Below are 26,486 nucleotides of genomic sequence, written 5' to 3' on the forward strand. Positions count from 1 at the left end.
CTTTGACCCAAAACAGTGTCTTGTTTGAAGTAATGTCTCCATTAATTTGTTGTTTTTAGGTTTTATTCTTATTTTTAGGTGAAAACTGTACTAGTTTTGAGGCTGCACACAAAACTCAATGATCCGCCTGCTGCAAGTGACCTAAACGTTGTGTGGTTCCCATAGCAACAACATGTGAGCAGCAAAAGTCATTGACTGAATTGGAAAGGAATGTGATGGTCCTTAGGTGTGGGTGCCAATTTTAGAGTGAGTTCATAAATGCTGGAGGAATCCAGTTTTGGAAATTGCGCGAATAATACAGGGCATGGAAGAAGAATCAGAGCAATAACAATAAAGAGAACATCCACGTTAGTGGTAGCCTCTGAATGTGTGGCAGGCTCTGCCACAGGGACTTTAGCTTTAGGGAGTTTACAGATAAGTGAAGGGAGATCCAGTTTGTGCCTGGAGAGCATGACCGCAGAGGTCTGCAAAGCAGTGACTTTCAAGGGGAAAAAGCCTTAAGGTCTGCTCATCTTCACACGTAGAGCATCTGAGTGAAGACTCTCCTGGAGGGATTTGTGCAAAACTCAATATTTTTCTTGAGACTGAATTGTCATTATTCTGATCCAAGTGCCAGAATGACCTTTCTTCTTTCTTTTAATAGGCAATTTGAGAGTAGTTACTACAGTGCATTATAAGGGTTTCGGTCATCAATTACTTAAGCATACATTAATCATCTTTTACGGGATGTGTTCAGACTGAAAAAGTCTGCTGATACAGACGGAGTCCGCTTAATTTGGTCCAGATCGAGTCCTGAACCTTATGTTTACTCTGTAATCCGATTGCCTTTCAACTGGACATTTCTGTTTAGAATCAAAGCTTGTAAACAAAACCATGTGACTAAAGACCTCTTCAGTCATTGGCCAGGAATTACAAGGGCGGGGCAAAGCAACACAGTCTTTGTCGGTATAGTTCACTTATTCACAAACTCTAGCAGCAGTATTTTGAACCAGCTGCAGACAACAAGTCTCCACATCTGCTTGTCTCATTCAGGATGATGGACCAAGTACCTTCCTCTCAGTCTCCCTGATCACTTCAGCTATAGTTCTTCAGTTTTTTGGGAGAACCTCATGATCTCCCCAAACCAAAATAAAATGTTTGTACAATATTTAATCAACTTTTGTGTTCTTCCTCTATTCTTTTGTAGCACCCAAAAATCCTCTTTTTTTCTAGAAAAATGTATTCACCACTGCTTTTTCTATTCTTTTTGCAAAGTTCAATATCAGTTCTTCTACATCTGTGTCCTAAAAACAAAACTTTCTTATCATTTCCTTATCACTTGAGTTTTCTTTACCCACATATCCATTCAAGTTTGACTCAATGATCACTCTTTCCGTTAGGTATACTCTACCTACATTTCACCTCATCCATCTCCCTCCAGACTTTCTCTTTCTCCTCAAGCTTAGATCTGAAAAGGGGGCATAGCCAGTGACTAACCTTCAGTTTCCATCTTCAGACTCATCATCAAATCTGACACTCTTCACATCCAAACAACTTCAGGATCAAGTCTATTTCATTCTTCTTGCGATCCACTCCATAATAAAACAGATAGAACTTGCTCCTAATCTATAAGGCTTGCTTCCTATCCATTTGATCTCTTGAACACAAGATATCCACCTATCTTGTCAAAGTCCCAACATCCAAAGCTCCTACAGTCCTGCCTGTAATTTTCTCTCTGTTCATAGGAATACAACTTCCTCCTCCACTTCTTCAACCAACAGTAGTCCACCAATCCCAAATAGCAGGGTGATGAAAAGACTACCATCAAAAACGGAAATGAATAAGAAAAAATTAGAATGAGGCCTTTGTTTGTTAGTCTAAGCCATTGTTTCGGAACTCCAGTCCTCAGCGCCCAACATCCTGGGAGCTTTTTATGTTTCTCTGCTTAAACAAACCTGCCTCTAATGGCTGTCATTATCTGGCCTCTGCAGAGCTAGATGATTAGCTAAATCAGGTGTGTTTAGAATGGGTAACATGGAAGACATCCAGGTTGGGGGGCCCTGAGCTCAGAAATCCTGGCCAAAATAATCAATTGCCCCCCTGATATAAAAAGGCAAGCCTGAACATATATTGAAACGAGATTACTTTGATCGTATCCTATGACTGAATTCCTCTCCTCTTCCCCTGGAAGAAAATAAACAACAAATCCGTCTGTTCAGACTAACAAAGAGATATAAAGAGAACAAGGAGTTTTGGAATTTTAAACTATAAACTTCATCGAGGTAAAGTTTTAAAAACCTCCAACAGGTTGCTGGCTAAAAGTTTTGACTTGTTTTAAGCCACAGAACGAATTTCTTAAAGTGGTTTGACAAACTTGGGTATACAAGTTTAAAAAGATCCAAATCTGTAAAGACATTAATAATGAACATTAACAAAACTTGAAAGAGAAATTCTAAAAATAAAACACTCATAGCTTTGAAGCTCCCCAAGTGTAGCACCCCTTCAAGATAAGAGCTCATTAGCAGCAGACATACAAAACAAAGCAAAAATAAACTGTCCAAATTGGGTTTTATAAAGTACTTAATGAAGAGAATGAATGGTACGTCATATATATATGTATGATGTAGTCTTATACTAATTTTAAATTTAGTTACTTAGCTCCCAGCTCTCTTCAGGTCATTGACCAGTTCCAATGTGCAAACTCGGTGATGATCAACATGCAACATTTGACCTCCGTCATTGCCAATCAAGCTTACAACTCCAAGAATAAATATTTAGCAATGCCAAACTACCATTGGTGCCAATTACTTCTTTTCTACATTGTTATACAAATAAGTTATTAAAAAAGGAATAAACATAATATAAAGTGAATTTCTGTATTATCCAGTTGTTTATCAATCCAAAAAGCTGTGATGAAAAAGAAAATCACATTAGAATATTTTATGAGAATTTAACTAATTTTCTTTCACTTGACATTTTAAAAGGAAGTAAAATGATCTCTGCAAGCTATAGATTTATTTGAAGGTCATCCTGAAAAACGCTGGAAAAAAATGAATTATTTTACAGAAACTTTTAGGGTGGATGATAGAAAATAAATGGGAGACTGTGCCAGCACAGTCCGACTGTGATAGTGATTTAGAGGAGAGCACACTCTGCTCACTCTATCAAGCCGAAATCTATTCATCTAGATTTATTTCATAAATGCCAAAGTAAACTGCTGACGCAGTGAATCCCTCCGTTTCAAATAAACATTAAAGCAAACTGAATCATGTCTGCCTGATGTCCTGTACTACAATGCTTTGGCTTCAGCAGAGTAATCTCACATGCAAAGTTAAGATTAGTTTGATATACAAACTACACAAACACATAATGACAATTTAAGGATGGAGAAAAAGTTAGGAGCAACAAAAGTATGTTCATCATCATTTTTGGTGTCGGACCACTCTCATTCTGTCATTCGCTCCCTCCATCCAGCGCCTTTTGACTCAGTCCCTTCATCTCTCCACACGCTTTAATGTGGAGGGGCTTTGGGTGTGCATTAGACCATGGAGGAGTAATAAAAATCAGCTCTTAAGAACTGACCTGATCCATTGACTGCGTAACCTTGAAGCATGTGTTAAAAAATACTCCTGTGCACACTTGGCTCTCCACTGCCTTAAAAGAAGTTGTGACGCTTGAAAAGACATGGACTTCCACTCACTTCCCAGATAAATTGGACCAGCAAACTCACCCACACACATTTCACAAAAGTGCCCCAGTAAGCTTCGATAAGCACGACTCCTCTGAGTCATAGAAGTCAAAAACCTGATTGAGATTAAGTACACACTTTCTGTGTATAAAAAAAGAGTCGACTTAAGAAAAAAGAAAAAAAAAAACACACATACACACACAAGAGGACATTTATTTTGACTTCTCAGAATTTGCCCAATTTCAGCCTGTTCTTGCCTCAGACAAGTGGCAGAACAACATCTGTGGCCAACCCGGGGCTGATTATGTACGGCCCGACATCAAAGTAAATGTGAAACTCTTTTGGAATAATGCTGCAACCAGCCAGAGAAGTTGTCCTTTTGAATCCTCAAGTTTCAGCCAACCAAAACCTTGTGGACTTTAACTGGTACAAAAATGTTGTTTTAATAATGAATTAATAAAGACCAGTGTGTATTGATAAGCTAGGCAAAAATCAAATCTCTTTTCAGTATCAGTATTTTTTTGCCTCAAAGCTTGTGTGGGTGCAGATTTGCAGGCTGTAGCACGGTTTTCACTTCTTGCAAAAACAAGTCGTGAAAGACCGCACAGGGTGTGCAGGTGATCCACAAGTGCCTGCAAGACACCCGTAGGATGCCGACACAAACTACACACCAATTGTCTAATTTTCTAAATTCTAACAGCTAGGCTGCACACAAAGATAGGACAAGGGATGCACAATGGGTACACACCTTTCCCTTGAACAGCACTAACGAGCTTCCTGTGTCGTGCACAGGGTTTGAAATGATGATGTTCCCAACTTCCTTTCAGCTAATGATTTTCAGCCGCCATCTTTAGAACCACCAAGTTCCACTCCATTGTTTTCCCGATGACAGCCTGCACCCACACACAAGGGCAGTAGTGACTAAGGCTGGGGTGTCCAAAGTCAGTCCTCAATAACCGGCCACCTCCTGGTATTCCAGAAATCCTGCATTATCTGCTGCTGATTACCTGGATCAGACGTTTTTGGCCAATAAGGAGCTTATGTGGTAGGTTGGTTGGAGAACATGTAGAACACCGACCCTCGAGAACTGACTCTGGACACCCCTGTACTAAAGGCATTAGTTGTTTTCTTAGGATGATTTTACAATAAATGGTTTCACTTGAGATTTCTCAGCTACAACTCTTAAACATCAAACTATTTCTGCTGCGCCCGCAGAAGTATTTGTTACTTTTGCTAAAATAAACCAATATAACCAAAAGCCGTCAGTGTCCTGGGCTTTTAGACTTGTTACTGATAGCAGAGTGAATCATTCTTTTTGCTTTCCATACTTTATACATGGGATTCATTTCTCCCAGAAAGGACATGGAATGTGTTTGGTTTATCTTTGATAAGTTAGAGCCAAATAGTCAATGCTGCCTATGACCAACTTTTTTTTTCCCAGTTGAAAAGGCTATGTGAATATTAATGCAATAATGTAACAATTTATTGTCAGTCTGCCACACAATAATATTCATTTGAGAACAAAGCCCCTTAGATGTTTGAACCACTGGGGAGATAGCGCATGCCACAGCACAGTCTTCATTGATGCAAGACACAAACACACAAGCCTCACAAGTAATGAAAAAGGATGCTGCTGTGCAGAAAAGTACTTGAAGGAAAATGTGAAAGGGATGCTCTCAGGTCAGCCTGAACAACACAAACCTCCCAGCCACTGCTGTCATGTTGTTCAAGAAGCTTCTGCTATCTCTGCCTAAATTAGGGCAGAACACAATGTTCGAACAAGTCTGAAACGGGTAAACCAACACAAAAAAATTAATGATGGAATTAGCTCATTAATCAGCTTGACGCAAAAATGAATAGGGTGAACGATTTTGGCTGGAGGCACGGGGTGGACTAGCATCTGCATAATGTTAGAATAATTTCAAGGCATATTCCAGTTATACCTTTGCATGAAATGCAAATCCCTATGACTGATGACTGTTCAGACTCATCTGAGAGATCAGATCAATGAATCACAGTTATGGTTTGCTGCCTTTGGCCTTTTGAATTGATGTTCCTCCGCATTCCTTTTAATGTCCTTAATGGCATTATAGAGGAAAAGAAGAGGGATTTCTTGCTGTCTTTTTTACCCCAAAAAATTAAATTTAAAAGAAAAAAAATTGATTTTTTATTTAGTTTACCTGAAAAAGCAAGAAATTACTAAAAGATGTTTTAAAAAACATGCTGACAACATAATATTTAGAACTATGTTGCAGCAGTTTTAGATGTGCTGCAGCTCTGTAGAACTCCAAGATTAAATAAAAAAATAACTAAACTTTTTTAAAAGGCTTGACTGCTACTCCACAGAACTCTAGTGGAACTACATCCGAGTCTGTGTTTTGAAGAAATGTCGAGAGTGAGGAATGTTTCTAGGAACCAACCTGTGGCATGTTGCAAACAAATGCTACTCCCAGGGTTATTAAATGGGTTTCTTTGCGCAGGCGAGTTAATCTATCATAAAAAAAGAAAAACCACCACAGCTGGAGGGAAGATTGTTGCCTACCTGCATGTTGTTCCTCTCTAGTCTCATCTCCAAAATATTATTCTGTTCCTCCAATCGTTGCCGCTCTGCCTCCAAATCTTCAATTTTCTTTCTGAAAAACCGGTGGATAAACACATCATCCAATCAGTGCAATGAGCACATGCATGTTGCTGACAAATGAGCTGACCTTGAGGCGAGAAGTGCACCTCCTAATGTTTGAGAGTCAGTTTACTGTGTGTGTGAAATCTTTTCCATTGCACAGCATTTATTCAAACAGTGGTTGTTGCATCGAGCTCCGTGAATAATCTACCTGAGAGTGTAATCTTCTTCTTTGCTCACTGAAGAGCTGCTTTCAGCAGAAGAAGCCTGCTGTTTCTTTAAGGAATCCAGCTCCAGCTCCACCTGAAACAAGAAGAGTATTAACACTCAACCACATTTGAACATCTATATGCATATACAATAAAATGACAAAACAATGGTGTCGTTTTTTAGACTAATATTAATAAAAAAAAGTCAAAATATTATCTGTTCTTTTAGAATCTTTTTTAACTTTTTTGCATTAATGACCGTTACATTTATTAACTTATCTACATTTAGGATATTTTGTGGTAACATCTGCCCATCTTTCAGTGCATCCTGAGAACTCTTCCAAAGACAAATGAGTAATTACAGCTATGTCAAACAGATGCATTTCTCATGTCAATACTCATTGCCATACTATGTTGATGTCACCCAGGTAACAAATAGTCCCTAACAGGAAACGACACAAGGATTTGGTTTGTGTGAAAGTCTCCATGCTGCTTATTCTAGCTCCAAACCATATGGCTGAGCACCAAAATAAATCTCTGGCATGTTGGTCTCTTATGACTGGGACTCTGGTTGGGCCTTTTGTGACAAGCCTGACTCTAGAATCAAGCCTGGCTCAGCACCAGGTCATTCACAAGTCCACTTCTGCAGCATAACTCTTTTTGGTGTTTACAAGCAAAGATGGTGAAGCTTTTTTTGATCTTCATGCAGCTAAAAACCCAAACAGGCTGATGTTAAAATTGAATAAGGACAATATTCTAGTTGAAAACTATTATTTTAAGTCTAGTGCATGACAGCTGAAAGTCATTTACTTACCTTTTTTATCTTTTCTTTTTGTCTTGTTTTAATGAAAAAATATTCTTATTGAAATTTACCATTTTACATTTGGTTTTATTCATAATTTGGGATTTTGCCATTTAAACCTTAGTTCATGTGCTTTTGACTTCTGAAAACCACTTTAAGCACCTAATGTACTGACAATTGCACTTTCTGCTGTTCTAGACAAACAGAACTAGATAAAAGAAAAATCTCAAACCAATAAGAGTCAAAAGCTTTAAACAACAAGCCTGCAGCACTGAAATCAAAGCTGTATCAATTAGAAATAATTTTAGAGCAATTTTAATAACAACACAGAGCAGCAGTCATGATCAACAAATTCCCTTGGAGAACAAGAAGAGACAAGGCTTCAGCAATTATGACACAGAAAAGTTATGTCATCACAAAACATTTGCAACAGTATTTTCTTTTTGATTGTGATGATGATTTCAGGTGAAGAAATGCTCGAAGACCCTCTATGAGGAAAATTGTGTTCTTGTAGGATTTTCTCATAAGAAAATTATTTTAGAAATTGGGTTTGAGTATTTCTTTATTCAAATCATTGGGAATCAGGAGCAAATTAAAAAATGCTGTTGGAAAAAGCTTGTAGCAGTGATGTAGGAGATTAAAAGATTATAAAATACAGTTGAAGTGGGTTCTAAAGGGTTTAGATTAGTGCAGGGGTCAGCAACCTGCGGCTCCAGAGCCACATGTGGCTCTTTTATCTCTCCATAGTGGCTCTTTGGCCAAACATAAAATAAGTCAGGGGGACTGCTGACCCCGCCATGTCAACCATCTGATTCAGAAGCTCCCTGCTAATGGCTGCCTAACCAAAACTACCTAAATAAAAAATAAACAAAGCCTGCAATCTAAGACTGCCAAGCTCCAACCCCAAACTAAAATAACAAAACCCAGCAGTGTAAGACTACTGAGGACAAAGAGGGGAAAAAGAACAAAAAAAGGAAAAGAAGAAAAATAATAGCAATTTTTTTTCTTAAGTAAGGATTACTTAATTCACATTTATTTAATTTAGATTAGTTAAATGTATAAATTCAATTGGTTGAGGTGTATAGATGATATACTATGTAGGTTTTTACATCCCTGTTGACCTGAAGAAGCCTCGTCTGCTCAGTGCACAGATTTTATATGCAAAGCAAAACTTTGGTAAAAACTTTAATATTTTATGATTTAAAAGCACATATTATCTTGTGCTGCACACCATTGATTACTAGCTGCCAAGAGCTGCACTTGATGATTCTGTTTGGCACAGATCATCTTTTATTTTAAAAATAAGTAAAGAAGAAAAAAAACAAATTTTAAGAGACACTAGGTTCTTTTTATATTTTTGCTTTTGTTTGTGCCAAAGAATATAAATAATTCATATTTATTATTAAAAAAAGAAGGTCATGAATGCAAATCCAAATGTTTTAAAAGCTAGAGTAAGACTATACGTCTCCTTGTAAGTTTGATCAGTAGAAAATGAGCCCAAATGGATATTTTACTGTTAAAGGTTCCGACCCCTGGATTAAGGGAAGTTCATGTTAAACACTCCATTTTTCATTACACTAAATAGAACTTACTGTTTGTAACTGTAGTTTTAGTGCCCCCACATCTTGTTCTGCTTTGGTCAGCTGAGCCTTAATAATGAAAACATATTCAAGAAGATAAATGTCATACAAAAACAGACAAATCCAAATCTAAACTTTATGTATAGTAATATTACAATAAACAAATTAGACAATATTTTAATAAACCTGGAAGAAATATGCGATAGAGTGCCTTTGAACATCCTGATACTTGCATACCTCCATCTCAGTGTTGTGGCTCTGCGTCCTCTGCAGCACTTCCTCTGCCTCCCTGAGACGCTTGTTAAGTTGAGGAGAGTACTCTGTAGATGCCAGCTCGCCGTCATAAGACTCTAGTATTGAACGCATCCCATCGCGTTCCTGGAACATGGAAAAACCATGCTCATTAGAACAGCAGAATAATGGAGACAGTTACGACAAAGACAAAGAAATTTTGGATATCTGCTTTGCTTAAATGTAGTTTCTATGAATAAAATGTTACATTGCAAAACTAGATCAGAATTATGCAGAACAACCAAGAACACACCTACACAAAGTGGAAACCACGGACTGGGCATGGGGTATTTTCTGTCGTCAATACAATTGTGCAAACTGTAACATACTTAAAAATAAATCTTCTTCACCTTTCGGCTTATCCCATAGACTTAAAAATAAATGATCCATCAAATCTGTTAGTTGACAGCCAACTAATATCAAAACAATGTAGTTGTGTGTTCACATCTTGTGATCCTGATGAGAGAACCAGATTCAGCAGTAAAAGCAGCAAAAACAAAAGTATTCATATTTATTTGTGCAATTTTAAGCTCTTAATAAATGTCCTTCATCGTTAGAAAAAAGCCACAGTAAAACCATAATTTGGAGTGGCGCTTTAAACAGTTGTAGCTTGAACGTGAAAGCATCTGTGACCTGTAGTGAGGAGAGAAGCTTATGGTCACAGTTAGTCACTGTTCTTGATCACATACTGGTAATTAATACATTTAAACAAGGCCTTTGTGGACAAAAGATTAAAAAATGAAACCGGAGCAGAAACATCACAGAGAAATACATTTGCAAATGAGCTTTGCCACACATGCTGCCTCGTTGCTTTTATCCCCTGAAGTGATGACTGATTTAAAATTCAAAGATTTTTTTTTGCTTTTATAGTAGCAGAGTCAAGAGCATCTGCCACTCACATTGACATGCAATCTGCAAATAGCTCACGAGTCTGACAGTCTGTGTCTTTCCAGTTGCTGTGAGTGATTTGAAGCTTATGTTTGCACATTCTGTAACATGCACATTTTTACAGGGTTTTTTTGTATCCAAATCAAGGTTAATAAATCCGTAAAGCACAAAAAGAAATAAAAGTGATTGCTTGAGAGCAAGTCAAATTGTTTTAAGATCTCCCTGCCTCTTTGTGAGTCGTAATTTCGGGGAACGTTGTTCTCAGAAAAACCCACTTCAGCGATTGCGACTTTAAATAACCAGACTGCTCTTGGAGTTTACTAGTTATAATCAATGTCAAGTGTCAATACAAAGAAAGAGCTGTAAAGGTAACTTCATCTTTTTCCTGTGCATGTCATAATCAAAAACAATCTGCCCTTTTCACTGCTTTTTTTCTTTTTTTAAAACAGTAAAAGCCATTTGGCACTTATGAAAGCAGAAAATGCTATATACAAACTTTTATCCACACCTATGTTGCCAGATCCAGTGATAAAAAAGTAGAAAGAAAAGCAGGGGCCATTTTTAGGTAATCAAGCTTTAATAAAAAACCTCTCTTAAAGTCAGACTGCTTAGAAGGATTCTTGAATTTTGAGGACCATTGAAAATGCAATCATCGATCATTACCATAGATGATTCGGAATGTGTTTGAAATTAATGTTCAAGTAAGGTAATGAACGGCACCACTAAATACCACTCCTGATAAAAGCTTGTTGTATATGCTGATTACTAAGTAGAACCGTCCTTTCAAGTGACTTAAAGTTATGCCGTAAATCTTTGACACTTCATTTAATGAGCAACAACTCCCCTCTGAAGATTAAAGAAAGTTACAATCTGAAAACAAATCTTGATCATAACAAATCAGACAGAGTTGAACTCAAAGGAACAGAAAAACACGTTAAAAGAAATGAGAGAATGCGTCTCATTTATAGCTCATTTTAAAGACTGACTGAATAAAAAAAAAAGCTGATCTGAGAGGAACTACAAGAAAATTTTGTCCTCCCTCTTTATCTCCTAATTAGTCTACAATTGACAGTCCTTATGAAAAACACACACTCCCACAGAGCAAAGAAATGTACAAAAGAAGAAGCTCCTTTTTCAAAAAAGATGCTACAGATAATTAAGGAAGGCAGACGGACTATTTCCTTTTTCTTTTTTCCCTCACTTTTTAACTTGTCCTGTTTAACAGCTGAGCAAACAGATAAGAGCTGAAGGCCTTTTGTGTTGGAAAGATTTGACTATTACAATAGAGGTTATGTATCTTATAACATCCAAGGCGCATATTTGTATAAACCAAATTTTTGCATAAAATTTTATGTTTTATACATGGGACGGACTACTTCAACTTCTAGTTAGAGGACGGTGCCTCGCATGACCAAATAGCCATCGCCCTTTCAATAACCCAACACCACACTACGCACGAGGAGCGAGGACAATTTAGAAGCAGAACCTCTCATAGATACTAGACAAAAGAACATTTCATTTAGAGGTCAGTGTTTGCTTTAAATACTAACCAGTAGGCCTTTAGGCCACTTCCTGGCTATTAATGTGAAAAGTGAAAAGTGCTCAATCTTAATCAAAAATCTGCCTCCTTTCAATGATAAGAAAAACGTTCGTTTAAAAACAGGCAGGGAGCTGGAGGACAGAGTGATAAAACTGTCATTACCATTTTTCCCCATCTTCTTTTTTTCTTTTTAAAATCACATTTGTTTCAGTGGTTGTTTAAGTGCACAGATGTGCTTTTAACGGGTCAACAAGTACAACACCCCCCCCAACAAAAAAAAATCCTATAAATAAACATTACATACAGACCAAAGAGAAGATGACTTTACAAAAGGATGCGGATTTCACTGATAAAAGTGGTAAATATATATATATATACATATATATATATATATATCCAGATGCTGTTTGCACACAAGTTGACCACACTTGAATTTACGCTTGGCTTTACATTATAGATTTTTGGTTCTATCAGGTTCCCTTTGAGTATCAAAGGCTAAAGTCTGCTAACTGTAATATCTCTCAGTGGCTTCAGTTAAACTTAAGCATCCTCAACAGCTACCTCAATCTAGTTACATCTTCAGATCTAAAACATACACCCACTGGCCACTTGATTAGGTACACCTTGCTAGTACCGGGTCGGACCCCCCCTTTACCTTCAGAACTGCCTTAATCATTGGTAGCACAGATTCAACAAGAAACTGGAATATTCCTCAGAGAGTTTGGTCTATTTTGACATGAAAATATCACGCAATAGCCACAAATTTGTCAGTCTGCCCATTCTCCTCTGACCTCTGGCATCAACACTGCATTTCTGAACTGTCACTCACTGGATATTTTCTCTTTTTCTAACCATTCTCTGTAAACCCTAGAGATGGTTAAGGAGGAAAATCCCAGTAAATCATCAGTTTCTGAAATACTTAGACCAGCCCGACTGGTCCCAACAACCAAGTTCAAAGTCAGATCAATCACCTTTCTTCCCCATTCTGATGCTCCGTTTTAACTGCAGCAGATCATCTTGACCAATTTGCATTAAGGAGCAGTTGGACAGGTGTGTCTAATAAAGTGGCCACTGAGTGTATGATTAAACATTTCATCCTTTCACCTTCGACAAAGATGTAAAGTCAATGGTTCTACAACGGTGTGCAGTATTCTGTTAAATGTTTGATTTCAATACCAACTAAATAAAATGTTTTCTCTGTGACATTAACCCTTTTAAAGGATATTGCTATTGTTTTGATGTAGAAATGTATGTTTTAATCTTGACCACATAAAGACAAAACATTTTTTGTTAAAGTTACTTTTTTTTTAATTAATCAAGGTAAATCAAAGTAAATTTGCATAATTCTCCACCATGAGCTTTAGCCATTAGGATGCTTTAAATCTTCCTGCTTCATACAGTTAGAATAGCTAATAGAATTTCGATAAGAAAAGACAAAAATAAAATAATCCTCTCTTCCTTATTTGACATTTATACATGCAATAGTGCAAAAACATATTGAACTAAAAAAAAAAGTCTAGAATGACTATGGACCAAAGATTTAACAGAGGTGGAAGAAATGCTACACAGTTTTGTGACGGTATAATTCACTTTACTCAGCAAAGCATGAAAAGTATGAAAGTAGCTCAAAGTTGGACGGTGCCCAGGTACTGTTCTTACAAAACAAGCCCAACCATCTCTCTTCTTCTGCCACGTTTGACAGCTGATATGAGAGGTTTCTGCTAAAATGCTGCGTCTGGGTTTTGCCCGACTGTGTATGAGGACAAATGAAGTTTGGCATTAATCTTTTCTGCCTAAAGGGTATTGCTCAATCAGTCCAAACAGAAAATTCTGCCCTTAACACTGATTTGTTGGGACATCTAATCAAGAGTAAACATGAAAAAACATTTTAAATCATTTTAGTTAAATATTGCTATTGTTTAAACTTTTTAAAAATTGCTTTCAATTTATTATTATGGATTTGTGTGACATTAAAATCTTTGCAGATATTTGCTTGGGATCATAAATTAACACATATCTTAATCCTCCAAATATTCTAACAAATAAAAGAGATCCTACTTTCTTTGAGGTCTCCTCTACAGTATTGATGAATGCATGAGGAGCTGACAATTAACACTTTGATGATGCAGCATCCCTTCAATCCAATACAAGCACTGAAAAGGAACTTCAGTATTGCACAAAACATTTCTTGTTTATGCCTTTACGAGTGGATACCGGCAGTCTGTGGGTGAAAAATGGGCAAACTAAAATAAAGTTTAGCCTTGTGTGTCAGAGGATCCATAACCCCCTGTTTAACAGTAAAATATGTCCAACACAAGTACCCTTCAGCTCTCGTCTGTTTGCTCAGCTATTAGACAGGACAAGTTACAAAAAAGAAAAACGGCAAACCTGTAAGGAGCATGGAGGTGGCACGAACAACATTTTAAGTTTGTAGACCAGTCGGTGGGCTCGTAGAGCAAAAATGTTCATACACGTTATTTCCGAGCAGATGCTGCAGACGACAGGTCGTAACAGACACTTAAGCTACATGTAAGAGCAAGTCAGGGTGAAGAAGGGGAGACACAGGTATGTTAGATTGATAAGGGGTCAGTCCTCACACCTTATGATAGATGACAGTGCTGAATGAAGGACACTGCATGAGAGTATCATAAGTGCGTGTAACTAACATGATCCATGCAAATGCTTCATGTTACATTTACCACACTGACTTCCCTTGAGGTGCCTGCACAAAAAGGGGCTGGACGCGGGACTGGCACACAAGAAACCAGGGTTCACTTCCTAGGGTCCAAGATGAGCTTATTCCAGTGTGGGTCCTTAGGCAAAACCCTTCACACTACTGACTGAACGATGTAGCCAAAAGAGGGCCCAAGTCTGGGTTGCCCTGTGCCTGTCCACAGCCTGGATAAAATATAGGATAGTGTCATGAAAGGCATCCAGCATAAAGATTTCTGCCAAACCGCAGGTGTGAATCAGTGAGAGCTGGTTCGCTCTGGTTACCCCTGAGCGGATATGCACAAAGGTTCCCTTTAGGCAGGAGCCTAAATGTGACTAAGGCTTCCGCTATCTTTGTCTACTAAATCAAGAATTCTTCTCAAAAAGCTTAAGTCAAGTTTTGTTTGCTTCTTACAACGAAAAGAGGATTTTTGTTACGTTTGAAAAGAAAAAAAAAAGATAAAAATCTTTTACAACAGTTTTCACTTAAAAGTGTAAATGTCTGAAACTTTAAACTCAGGTTTTAGAGGAACACTTTTAAATCCCAGAGTAATATTTTGTGTCAGACTAACGTCACAATAATTTAGCTAAACAAAAAGAAAAAAATCAGAAGAAATCAACACACTTTATGGAACGTGTGGTAGAGCCTCCATTATGAATCACAGTTGTAAGGAAACAGTCTAAAAAGGCTACTTTAAGTCAGATAGGAAATCTATTAAAAACTATATTAAAAATAATAAATAGAAATGTGCCCTTAGGCACACCACAGCCAGTCCATTAGAGTGCTGCAGTTTCCTTGAAATTATCTAAAATGAATGAAAGAAAGTGATGAATAAAAGACTAAAACCACTTGGACAGATGGGGATTTGGTTGAGTGAAAGGTATAAATATTCTAAATACAGCAGAGAATTCTGATAAAAATAAAGTGTTTAGAAACCAAGCAAATAAAACGGTCAAAGCTTATAAGGAAGTACTGCAGCAATGGGAAATGGGCTTTTTTTTGTCCAACTAAATATTTTGTGCATTAAAAAAGGTAAAACAATTAAAATAAATAAAAAGAATGTAATTACCAAAACACGTTGTTGTATAAGTATATTATAAGTACATTTATATTATATAAGTTTCCTCATCTGACCTGGCATCTGGGTCAAAACTGTACGGCTGGATAGCTCCAAAATCGCTCGCCATTTTTGTTGCACTGGTAATGTTAGCTTGGGGTGTGAGGGGCTGAAAGCTAGAGGGTGGGCAGGTAAACAGATAACAGCGATTTGAGCTTTAAATTTGGACTGCTTGTCCAAAAGCGCGTTGACAAACCTGACGCTCTCGCTGCGTGTGGGAGGAGCTTCTGTCAAAAGTTTTTCCGACCTCATCCTGGAGGATGCGGATGATGAAAGATCAGGTTTATTTATTTTGAAGAGTTCTACAAAAGCATCGATGAGCAGAGCACGTCTATGTCTGAGTTCATGAGATCATTCAGTGATTCTCTCAGTGAGGAGCAGCAGCTTTTAGCGCCACATCCATGTCTCTGTGACCCAGTTTGAAGACTTTCTGTCCCGGCGCTGTGGCAGGAGAAAAACGCTGCTCTGTCTGTTCCCAATGAGAGAGGGCTTTATTGCAGTAGGAGACATAGTGAAAGAATTGGAAATGGTCAACTCTGACATTCCCTGCTTCTCTTTAAAAACACTTATGTTTTTCAAGATGAAATATCTTAGGTTCAAAGATTACATTAATGTTTTGTTTTTATAAATTAGCACGTTTGATGTGATTTGTGTGTGTATATATGTTTTGAAGTACTTTATATAGGTTCTGTTAAATAGGTTTTTAAGCTTTTCAGACTATAAATTGGAGGCTTTTATCTTATTTTGTCTTTTTAACTGATCTGAAAAATGATCCAATTCGTGTCTCTTCAACCGTGTGGAATGGAGTTCGTGGAGCAGTACCTTAGTCAAAAGCAGCACTCGCTTCTGCAGGCGCCGGACCAGAGAATCCTGTGCTTCTCTCTTCTTCTGCTCCTCCATAGTCTTGGTGGCCTGCTGGGTTAATTCTGCACGGAGCTCAGACTGCAGACGCTCCACGCTCCTCACACTGATGGGCCAAGACGAAAATAAAAAGTTATAAAGATAATTAACTGTGCAAGCGAGTATGCAAAAGAATTGACATTTAAAAAAAATAATCTGTTGCAAATTTTTAATTCTTCTTTTGTAATGACTGATCTGACTGACACCCCTATAGTTGTAGAAGACGCTCAAAATCCCTTTTCACAAGAGATTTAACCAACTGGACAAAAAAATTACATAACACAATCCTCCCTACCTTCCCCATTTAGCGCCTTCTAATATTTTAGAGGCAGTCAAATATGCTTAGCAAAGTACGAGTACACGGTAACTAATGAAACCCTTCTTAGCTGGACTGGGCTGCAGCACATCCACAATCTACCCAACAAACATCACCTCTGTTTGAACAGGGCAACTTTAATTAGAGAATTCCCTCTATTACATTCTCTAGCTTCTGCACACACACACTCTGCAGCACCAAAGACTATTGTCAGGAGTACTATCAAAATCAGGTCCAATTTAATTAACTTTGTGACAATTAAGGTCTTCTCAGAGATACGCTTTAATAGATACATAAGGGAAAGAAGCATGCAATGAAGCAGGAATAAGAGAGGTGGTCGGATGTAAAGAGGTGAAGGGGGGAGGGGGGGCTGCCAAGCAAACAGTGTGTCCCACCGGCTGTTGAGTGTGTAGTTCTGCTCTTTCAGGGCAATTTCTCTCTGCTGGATCTGAATCACCTCCCTGGACAGATCCTCCGGTTTCCTGCAGACACAAACAGCAGAGATTAGTTAGCATACACATGCACACACACAATGAAAAATCAATATAAATGAGAGAGCAGGCAGGACAAAGAAAAAAAAGATAGGAGAAAAACAAATAAACATTGTTTCCATATTCTTTTGTTTGTCAACCAGCTGGAAAATGGGAAATGAAAGGAAATAATCAACAGAAGGCTCCAAAACAAACAGAGTTACTCTGAGAGACTCACTGGTTATCAAACACACAAACAGCCAAGAGATCAACACAAAAGGTTAGAAAACCTGTAAACGGATGTGTTTAAATAATAAATACCACAGCATCCTCACCTGTTATGAAATGAGCAGTTGGATAGTTAAAGTGGTCCCTTTAACTGTTAAATTTGGTTATGCTATTGCAACATTAATACCATTTCAAAACTTAGAGGATCAAATTTCACCATCAATCCATTTCCAAATCCAAATTAGTTCTGAAGTCCTGCAGGGACTAGTTAAAAGAGAGGCGACCACGGCATCACAAGACATGCAGAGCAAAGAAAATACACAAAAAAGGATCATTTTGAAGTTCAATCTATTTTATATGCATAAGTAGACTGAGATTTAACAATATTGACATTTTTAAATCTTCAATCTTCCTTTTGTTGCTGCTGGAGCCTATCCAAACCACTGTTGTTGGGTGGACACACATTCACACCAAGGAGCAACTTAGAGTCATCATGAACCATGTTTTTGGACTTAGGAGGAAGATGAAGTTCCCAGCAAAAAAAATGCATGGTAAAAACATGCAAACTGCTCAATGAATAAGAACATTCAAATAATAAACACTCAGATTCAAACACTTTCTGGAATATTTTCCTTTTTTTTTTAACTTGTCACCTCAATTGAAGCTGAAAAATCCCATTAAACATGACATCTCCTTTGTATGAGGACCAAACATCTGCTGGAACTGTAGTTTAGATTTTTTCTCTGCACTAAAAAAAATGGGGGGAGCGACAAACACAGAATTGTAATCTACAGCCTTGTTAAGACCTTGTGGGTGGAATTGTATAAAACATTCAAAAACCAAAAGACAAACTCTCGCATCACAGTTCATGTTCTTCAAACAAACACCGCTTCCTTCCCCCCAATTTTGAAGCTTTGAACCTGAAGCCATCTGTCGGCAAACCTCATGTTCCATTCAATTTTTATGTTTCCTAAAATATTTACATACCTGACCCAACAACACACATTCAGAAGGAGACAGAATACTTTGCAATGAAAAAAATAAAAGCTACAAAAATATGAAGCATTTCTTACATAAAAGGCCATCACTTATGAAGATTTGTTGTTAAATGATTTCAGGAAGTTACTATCAAAATATTCACATGCACTGTGACAGCGTAGAATCTTTAGCAGTTTAAGATCTGCAGCAACTTTCCATTTTTCCTGGTTTTAGGGTCAGAACAGAAGTCAAAAGAACAAGATGAGACAAAACATTTCAATCATTGGTAATTTTGGTAAGAGAAAACACATCTATGAACTTAATGAACATCTAATGAACAAGTAAAGAAAAGAAAAACAACTTATAACAGCTTGTAATAATAATGAGACTTGACCACCCCTACACATTTGCTCAGTAACCACAAAAAAACATCAATCTCATCTAAAACTTGTTTCATAAGGAAAAGATTGGTTCAGATTATTATAATTATACAACTTACTCTTAAAACTGCAATAAAACAGTTATAAACTTGGTAAAACAATGAAAAAATATGTTTATCATTCAAATCTTTTAAAATGTGCTGTTTGTTTGGTGCAAATAAAAGTTTTGACAGCATTGTTTTGAGATTATATTAAAAAAAGGAGAAACAACTAAATGAAATGTATTCATGTCCTTTTAACAAAACCAAAGAAAAAAGGTTGAAAGAGTTTCTAATTGCTAAAAGTTGTATATTTTGACAGCACTTTTGTATTTTCAAACCCAAAAGCTATCTACACTCTCATTCATACATTGACGGTGGTAGTGTTGACATGTAAGGCTCTAGCTCAGGGGTGGGCAAACTACGGCCCGGGAGCCAGACCATTTAATCTAGCCTGCCACAATGAAATAAATTACATTGATAATCCAAAATAGTGTTTTATATTTCCCTGTAATTTTGGCGTCTAACTAAAGATGGTGAACCACTGATAAACTGACTTGTGTTTATGTGCATTAAGTTATTTTGCATTCGTGTTGTGTTGGAAGATTTATTGTTTTTCTCACTTTTGTGTGTGTTTTTCAAAGGAAGAATCATTTTTCCAATAATTCCAACACAACAAACAGCATTTTTCTAAGTGTGTGTTTTTCTCTGAAAGATATCAATCAATTGGTGCAATTGGGACTAAAATAGGGACAAACACCACATTTTTTGAAGAAAAAAAAGGACGTTTTTGTCCAGATTCCATATCGTTTCTTTCTCATATAAAGTTGCTCACCAAAACACTTCAAGCCACCTGTCAAGCTTTAGAACCTTTTGTGGCCAGTATAATAAAGTTTTCCCTCCTCTGCTCTAGCCAGACCATCAGCAGCAATGTGCCTTGCCAAGGAACAGCGATTTCTTGAATGCAAAAGCCAGTCCATTAGATTAATATAATCCACGTTTGACTAAATGGAGGCAAATACGAGTACAGTTGTCGCTCTCTGTAAAGCCAGTCATTTTTGCAGTCTTGCTGTTCCGTAGTTTGTTGTTTTGTGCAATTTTGCATTTTTTTTTTTTACAGCTCACTCTGTTCTGCATCCTGATTGGTCGTGGACTGCTGTCAATCAATCTCCCCAGTGTCATGTCCTCTGTACAGAATACATTCATCTTGCAAAGATGAATTTTTTGGTTTTGGACTCATCCAGGACTCATTTCTCTATAAAGGTTTAAACTTTGACAGTTTAATTAAGAGAGAGAAAGTGTGAAAATGTTCAGATCTGTGAGAAAAATGTATAGAATATGTAGTGAGGGGTTTTACAGCCTTAAAACATGAATAATAACTGTAAAATAAAAAGTTAACTGCTTTGCAGATTTAGTATAAAGCAGGTTATTTTTACTCCATAACTGCCGTGATAAATGAGGCACATATCGGTGCTTTTTTTCTCAATGAACTATAGGCCCACAATGAATGACAGACATCACTCGCCTCTCAAAAGGTGTCAACTCAGTGTAACCAACTTGGCAGCCAAGCTGGATTTAAGCAGACTTTACAGGGGAAAATGATGGACGTTTTAATTAAAATATAATGCAAGAGTATTATAAAATAAATTCAATATTCCAGTCCTTTCTACTCTCTGGTGTTTGAATAAATGTCAGTTTAACAAGTGTTGCCATGTCAGACAACAATTCTGAACGTGAAAGGAAATGACCATGAAAGATGATTTAATGAAAACTAATCTGTTTAGTTTTGATAAAGAAGGGCCACATGTGGGCCAGAATGAACACATTTATAACCATTCTAAGCTACGCAGTGTAGTAAATTGCACTAAGCAACAGCATAAAAAACGGCAGCATATTAGATAAACGGCTGTGGTTTTCCTGGCCAGCTTGACAAACAGAAGGAAAGCCAGATGCATTCTGCCATGAAAATGAAGTACGAAGTCTCACATTTAGCTGGTTCCCAGTCTGGACAGGTTCCACTGTGTTTAGTCATGTGTGTCTCCGTCTAATGCGGCTGCATTCTGGCCAAAAAGAATATGCAACACTTGTTGTGCTTGAGCTCACATGCTTTAAAGCACAGCAGAAACGCTGCCTGGCTGCATCTCCGTTTGCTGTTCGTTTACCAGCGTGGTCAGAGTTGAAGACACTCTGCATGTGCTCGTCTGCACAGGTTTGTAATGCTGGTAAGCATTCCAATCTGTTCCTACCAGAAAATGCTCTTTTTTAGGCAACTTTTAACCAAAAAAAAATAGACATTGTGGACCCAAACAGAAGCCCTGAAAATCATTCAATGTCTTAACGCTCATTTTCAATGACATGAACAGTCAAATCATAGCAAGAGATTAGTTTTTTTTTTTTTTTTTTTTTTTAAAGAGATTGTCTTCAGTTAACTAGAATCAAATGAATCTTTACTTTCTATAAAAACTAATATTGAGTCTTTAAATCCAAACTTTAATTTTCAAAAAAAATTTTATTTAGTTTTTACTTTCTGAATTTTTTTCCTTTTAACAAAGATTCGTTGTTACCAGTTTTACCACTGGCTGTGTTAACATTGTTTTTCATTGCCAAATAAAAAACATTTTGAATGAAAATTCAATGACCATTGAATTAATTCCTGAATTAAACTGATCGATGAACTTTTGATTACAAGTTTATTAGTTTGTTATGCATGTCCTGATCACAACAGAGTTAAAAACAGATCATGTTGTTGTGCGAGCGTATAAAGTGTCACCGTCACCATCAAAACAGAACTCCATCATCTACTAATTGCTGAATTTAGTCCTGTTCTAGTCCAAAGCTCAAACCCCTCATATCCAGGCTGTGCGAGTCTTGTGTCCGTTCCTCATCTTTTTTTGCCCGTTACATGCATTTGTTGACATTTATTCTCATTTTAGAGCCTGGATGACATCACAAACTCTGACTGGACAAAAAGAGAGGAAGTGCTCTCTCTATTTGTGCCCTTATAGATCAGAAGGATCAAAGCGCCATCTGGTGGTCACCCTTTACATTTCATTGCAGACATAAAAAAACGGTTTGGTTTCAGGCAGTGGCTGACCTTATGTTGAGTCCAGTTGATTGCCCAAGGTTCTCCCAAGCTTGGAGCTTCTCAGCCAGCCTCTAAAAAGGGAAAACAGAACAACATTAAATCCTAGTTGCACTTGGATTCAGCAAAAATTAAGCTTAACAACATAAATATTTTTTCAAATTATAAAATTACCTTTATAGCATTTTTACTGCTCATCTTTATCTCTTCCTCCCTTTGCTTATGTCTTATATTCCTTCTATTATTTAATCATAGCAAATCCTAAACCATCATTTTTTTTTGATGGGACCAAAATAAATTTTATAGCAATGTAACAAAAGATTGTTTAAGTGAAAATATCACAGAAACTGTAATCTATAAAACATTGATTCGTGTTACTCTCATGAACTGTGTTAATGTCTGTCGTCGTGTTTCAAAGTGTCCCAACAGAAGGCAACTCTAAGCTCCTCTTGTTCAGACAAATACAATAATATTAAAAACTATATCAAATATATTTATATTAGCTATTAAAAACAGAAAAAACTAGATGTAAAAGTAACATTAAGAAAAATGAAAACAATCAAAAACCAAAAACCACACAAAGTAAAATCCAAACTTTCTCTAATATGAAACAGAAAAAAATGATGCAACTTACTTTAAATCAAAAACAATTAAGCAGAAAAACGTACTGTTTTAGTCAAACGTGCCAGTTGTGTGGCATGGTTGTGTCCCAAACAGCACTATTTGTGTATTTATCTAATTTACCTGCTTTTCAAGCTCCACACTGACGAGCTCTTCTTTGGTTTTCTCCATCCTTTCCAGTTTTTTCCGTAGTCCTTCTGCTTCTTCTTTTAAGAGGCTGCAGTTCTCTCTGCTCTCCCTGAGAAACAGCAATAGCACAGAGTCACTTTGACTGATCAAATATGGATAAAAGTGATTTGATAAATTGATAAAATGCTTATTTTTTCAGTTTTTTTTTCTTTGCTTACACACAACTTAGCAGTGTTTTCCACAGTACATTTCATAACTAAAAGGATTGAAAACAAGCACATAGAAAGGAACTATAAATACAACATGAAAGACAAAAATGTGAACAGCTGAAAATCCCATTTATGTCATATTATTTATACACCTAACGTAAATATTCTTGGTAAATTAGGGATTTGAAAACATTTTTTAAATTGTTTTAATAAAATCGTGTTGACAGAATCCACAAATAAGGAAACTTAGAAAAGCATCTGTAATCTGCCCGGCAACATTTAAATACAAAAACACAATGGCAGTGAATCAGAGAAATGCTGATCTTTTCATTATGGTATTTGGTGGAATTGCCTTATGTTCAAATAAAGTAGGAGGAGAATGTTTAAAAAATTAAAGGTAAACTACAAACTATTACACAACTTAAGACTGAAAATTAAAATGTAATCAATGAAAAGTAGCCGGCATTTAATTATTAGCTTTTTGCATCCATTTTCACACTGAAGCATTGTGTTAGCATTTCCACAGGAGAGTGTGATTCATTAAACTAACTACTTATTTTAGACGCAAAATCCAAGCTTCAGATAAAAGCTGAATGTGTTTGTCCTGCTGAGCAATAATCCAAGACAAAAAAAAACCTGTGGGATTTTTTTTTTTTTTTTGAGAAGTTGTCTTTATTATTATTCATAGCTAATAAAGACGAACTTCTCCTTTCTTGATTTTCTTTTCAAAAGGCTTTGCTACATTGTCAAAAAGTGCACACAAATAAAAAAAACAAACAGACTTAACATCTAAAGATCATAAGTGTATAAACAGTTTAACCTTAGGAAATAATTTTCTTCTCGAAGGCGCTTTATTTCTTTTTCCAGATCTGAAACTTTGGCCACCTCCGACTTCACAGTCTTCACGATTGACATGTCTTGTTCCTGCAGAATAAGACGCCTCTCCAGCTCCTGTGATATCAAACACAGGGAAATCGAGAAGTAAATCAAACTTTATTTATAAAAGGTTTTCTTTGTGCCACACAGCTCAAAGCGCTTTACAGTTAAAAACAGCAAGACAAACAAAAATGTAAAACCTTTAAATAAAAAGCAAACCATCCCCTTCCCCTCTATTGACACATACACGTAGACCCCACACACATTAAACACAGGGTTAAACACATGACTGTATTTACAAAAGAGGGTAATTTAACCTTCTACCAAAGAATACAATACTTTTATTTCATCGAAATTTCATAATAATGAACACAAATGACAAGAATTGAAAAACATCAAATACACAGAATGACTAAAGTGAGATTAAATTGTTGTTCAAGTGATTCCTACCTTTATTTTAATTATGTGCTCCGAGCATGAAGACTGGGCAGCTTGGAGAGTCTGACATAGTTGTGAGATTTCATGATATTTTCTGACAAAAAGTACAAGAACGCAGGATTGTTATTTTAAACAAAACATAGAACTTGTTGGAAAATTGCCTTGGTAAATGGTTTACCTGCGCTGCAAATCCAGCTGTTCCTGAAGTTCCTGTTTTTCCAAATTTTGGGTTGACAACAGCAAATCTTGGTTTTGAATTTTCTGCCTCAACTCTCTGAGCTCATCCTTTAAAGAAATGATGGCCTGGAAACAGATTGCAAGAATAAATAAATATAAGATGAGAGATATTAACAAAGAGACAAACAGGTGTGTGTCAGTGTAGGAACCGTGTTAGCAGTATTCAGCTTGGAGTCTCGCTCTTCCAACTTTTTGTTTGCCGTCTCCAGATTCCTTCGAAGAACTTGATTTTCCTCAACCTGGTCTGATAAGTTTTTATTCACGTCAATTTCCCTCCCCTCCAACCTTTTCACCCTTGCCAAAAGTTCCTGGTTTCTGTCCAACTCATGCTGCAAAATGAAAACAATGACAATTGTATCCATCAATATTTATGGGAGAAGCTGGCCAATAGTTACGAGGAAAATGATGTATTAGAAAAGCATGTACACGAATTTTCTGCATAGAAAAAAAAACTGCAAAAGTACAATACCTCAAAGTCTCGAGCACTGTCAAAAGCTGCTTTCTCCAACTCAATACGAGCTCGCTTGTGGCTCAGCTCCATTTGTTTCTTCTCCTGGTCCAACTGGAGAAAGCGATTCTGAGAGTGAACCCTCTCTGCTGCTTCCAGTAACTAGAGATGTTCCAGAGGGTAGGAAAATCATCAGATGGAATGGTCGACATTGTTTCCTGAATTTTGCTTTCACAGCATATGATTTCTCTGTACCTCCATGCTGCGTTTAAATTGACTCTGAAGGATCCCACTCCCGGCTGAGCGCTCAGACGGCAGCTGTGGACGTTCAGGACGACTGATGAACGTGTTGAAGGACTTCAAGGTCGTCAAAATGGTTGTGTCGTCTTCCAAGTCCATTTTTGGGGGGGTTTACTGGTGTTGTGGTATGCAAATGAGAAGACCCGTGAGCTGGGGGACACAAGGAAAAACTTTAAAATGTTATTTTAGCATGAACTTTAAAGAAAAAATGGGGTGGATTCTGCAAAAACCAAGACGACAGACAATTTAGAAACAAAAAAAAATCTATTGGAAGAAATCTATTGCTTTAATCGTTTACACATTAAGCTGCATGTTGATTTGTAGCTATGATTTTTTGTTTAAAAACGTGCATTGCCAGGGAGTAGTCTTCCAATGCAGATCTATAGATTTCCTAAAAAAACATATGAAACTAAAATACTGTAAAAAACTAGGGTGCCAAATATTCCACTATTAAATAAAACAAAACTCGAGAAGATCAACTTGCTAGTTTCACTGAAAGAGTTGAAATAACTTAATTCACAAAGTAAGAAACACTAAGTCCACCCCGTTAACAGAAGTTGTGCCATCAGGTGACGAATGCTAAAATGCTCGAAGTTTAAATGACATAAAATAAAGGAAAATGAAACAACTAACGTCAACATCGAAAACAAGAAAGATAATGCACAAAAACATCCTAAAAATATATTCGCGATTAACGTTAATAGGTTTATCGGTTGTTTACGTTATTGTAGCATGATCATGATGGGAAATATTTACACGGGAACTTTTAAAGGGTTACTAAAAAGAAGAGGTCATAGCTCGCTTATCGTACCGAAAGGTTCTGTAAAGTCTCAAGTAGAAGGAGAAAAACTTACACCAGAACTGACTTGTTTACGATAAGAAGTCTGTCGGGAAATGATAAGTTCTGCCTAAGTTGCTAATGTGTTAGCTGCTCAGCAAGCACAGTAGATATCCCTCCAATGTACTCGAATGAGATGCCTGCAGTATCGCGAGACTACCAGCCGGAAGTCCATTTTCTTTTTCTTTCTTTTTTTTCTTTTATCTTTTATTTATTTATTTATTTACATTTGTTATTGATTGATTTATTTTAACGCAAAAACAAAACGTAGTGACAATGATGGTTACAAAAAATACATAACGTAAACATACAAATACATTATCACTGTTAGAAATGGTGCACAAATATATACTTGTTATAAATAGGCCCATAAATACATTTATTTTATTATTAAGAGTAAAAAAAAAAAAAAGATGCAATGAAGAAATTTTTTTTTGATTTCTGAAAATGAAGTGTATTACATTTGGGCTAATGAGTAAATTAATTGCTATACTTTTATATACAATTTTGTGTTTTTCTTCGATGAAAGCCGAATATAATATGTCTAAATTAAATCTGAAATTTTAAGTCA

The 26,486-nt window shown here is 36.7% G+C and overlaps 1 protein-coding gene across 1 annotated transcript in view; it reads right to left on the reverse strand.

The window, feature by feature from the left end:
* Positions 1-26,334, reverse strand: part of mad1l1 (mitotic arrest deficient 1 like 1) — a 49,423-nt gene extending 23,089 nt beyond the window's left edge. Inside the window, exons 1-15 of the mRNA XM_024259915.2 lie at positions 25,932-26,334; positions 25,033-25,227; positions 24,799-24,939; positions 24,479-24,658; positions 24,271-24,395; positions 24,105-24,186; positions 23,599-23,729; positions 22,564-22,678; positions 21,832-21,893; positions 17,039-17,125; positions 16,250-16,394; positions 9,116-9,256; positions 8,891-8,947; positions 6,499-6,590; positions 6,210-6,300 (exon numbers count right to left, since the gene is read on the reverse strand). Of these exons, the coding sequence (XP_024115683.1) occupies positions 6,210-6,300; positions 6,499-6,590; positions 8,891-8,947; positions 9,116-9,256; positions 16,250-16,394; positions 17,039-17,125; positions 21,832-21,893; positions 22,564-22,678; positions 23,599-23,729; positions 24,105-24,186; positions 24,271-24,395; positions 24,479-24,658; positions 24,799-24,939; positions 25,033-25,176 (1,593 nt within the window). The 5' untranslated portion in view covers positions 25,177-25,227; positions 25,932-26,334. The remainder of the gene's footprint in view (positions 1-6,209; positions 6,301-6,498; positions 6,591-8,890; positions 8,948-9,115; positions 9,257-16,249; positions 16,395-17,038; positions 17,126-21,831; positions 21,894-22,563; positions 22,679-23,598; positions 23,730-24,104; positions 24,187-24,270; positions 24,396-24,478; positions 24,659-24,798; positions 24,940-25,032; positions 25,228-25,931) is intronic.
* Positions 26,335-26,486: the final 152 nt, after the last annotated feature.

The sequence above is a fragment of the Oryzias melastigma genome, linkage group LG1 (assembly GCF_002922805.2).
Source record: "Oryzias melastigma strain HK-1 linkage group LG1, ASM292280v2, whole genome shotgun sequence".
In the NCBI taxonomy this organism is placed as follows: domain Eukaryota; kingdom Metazoa; phylum Chordata; class Actinopteri; order Beloniformes; family Adrianichthyidae; genus Oryzias; species Oryzias melastigma.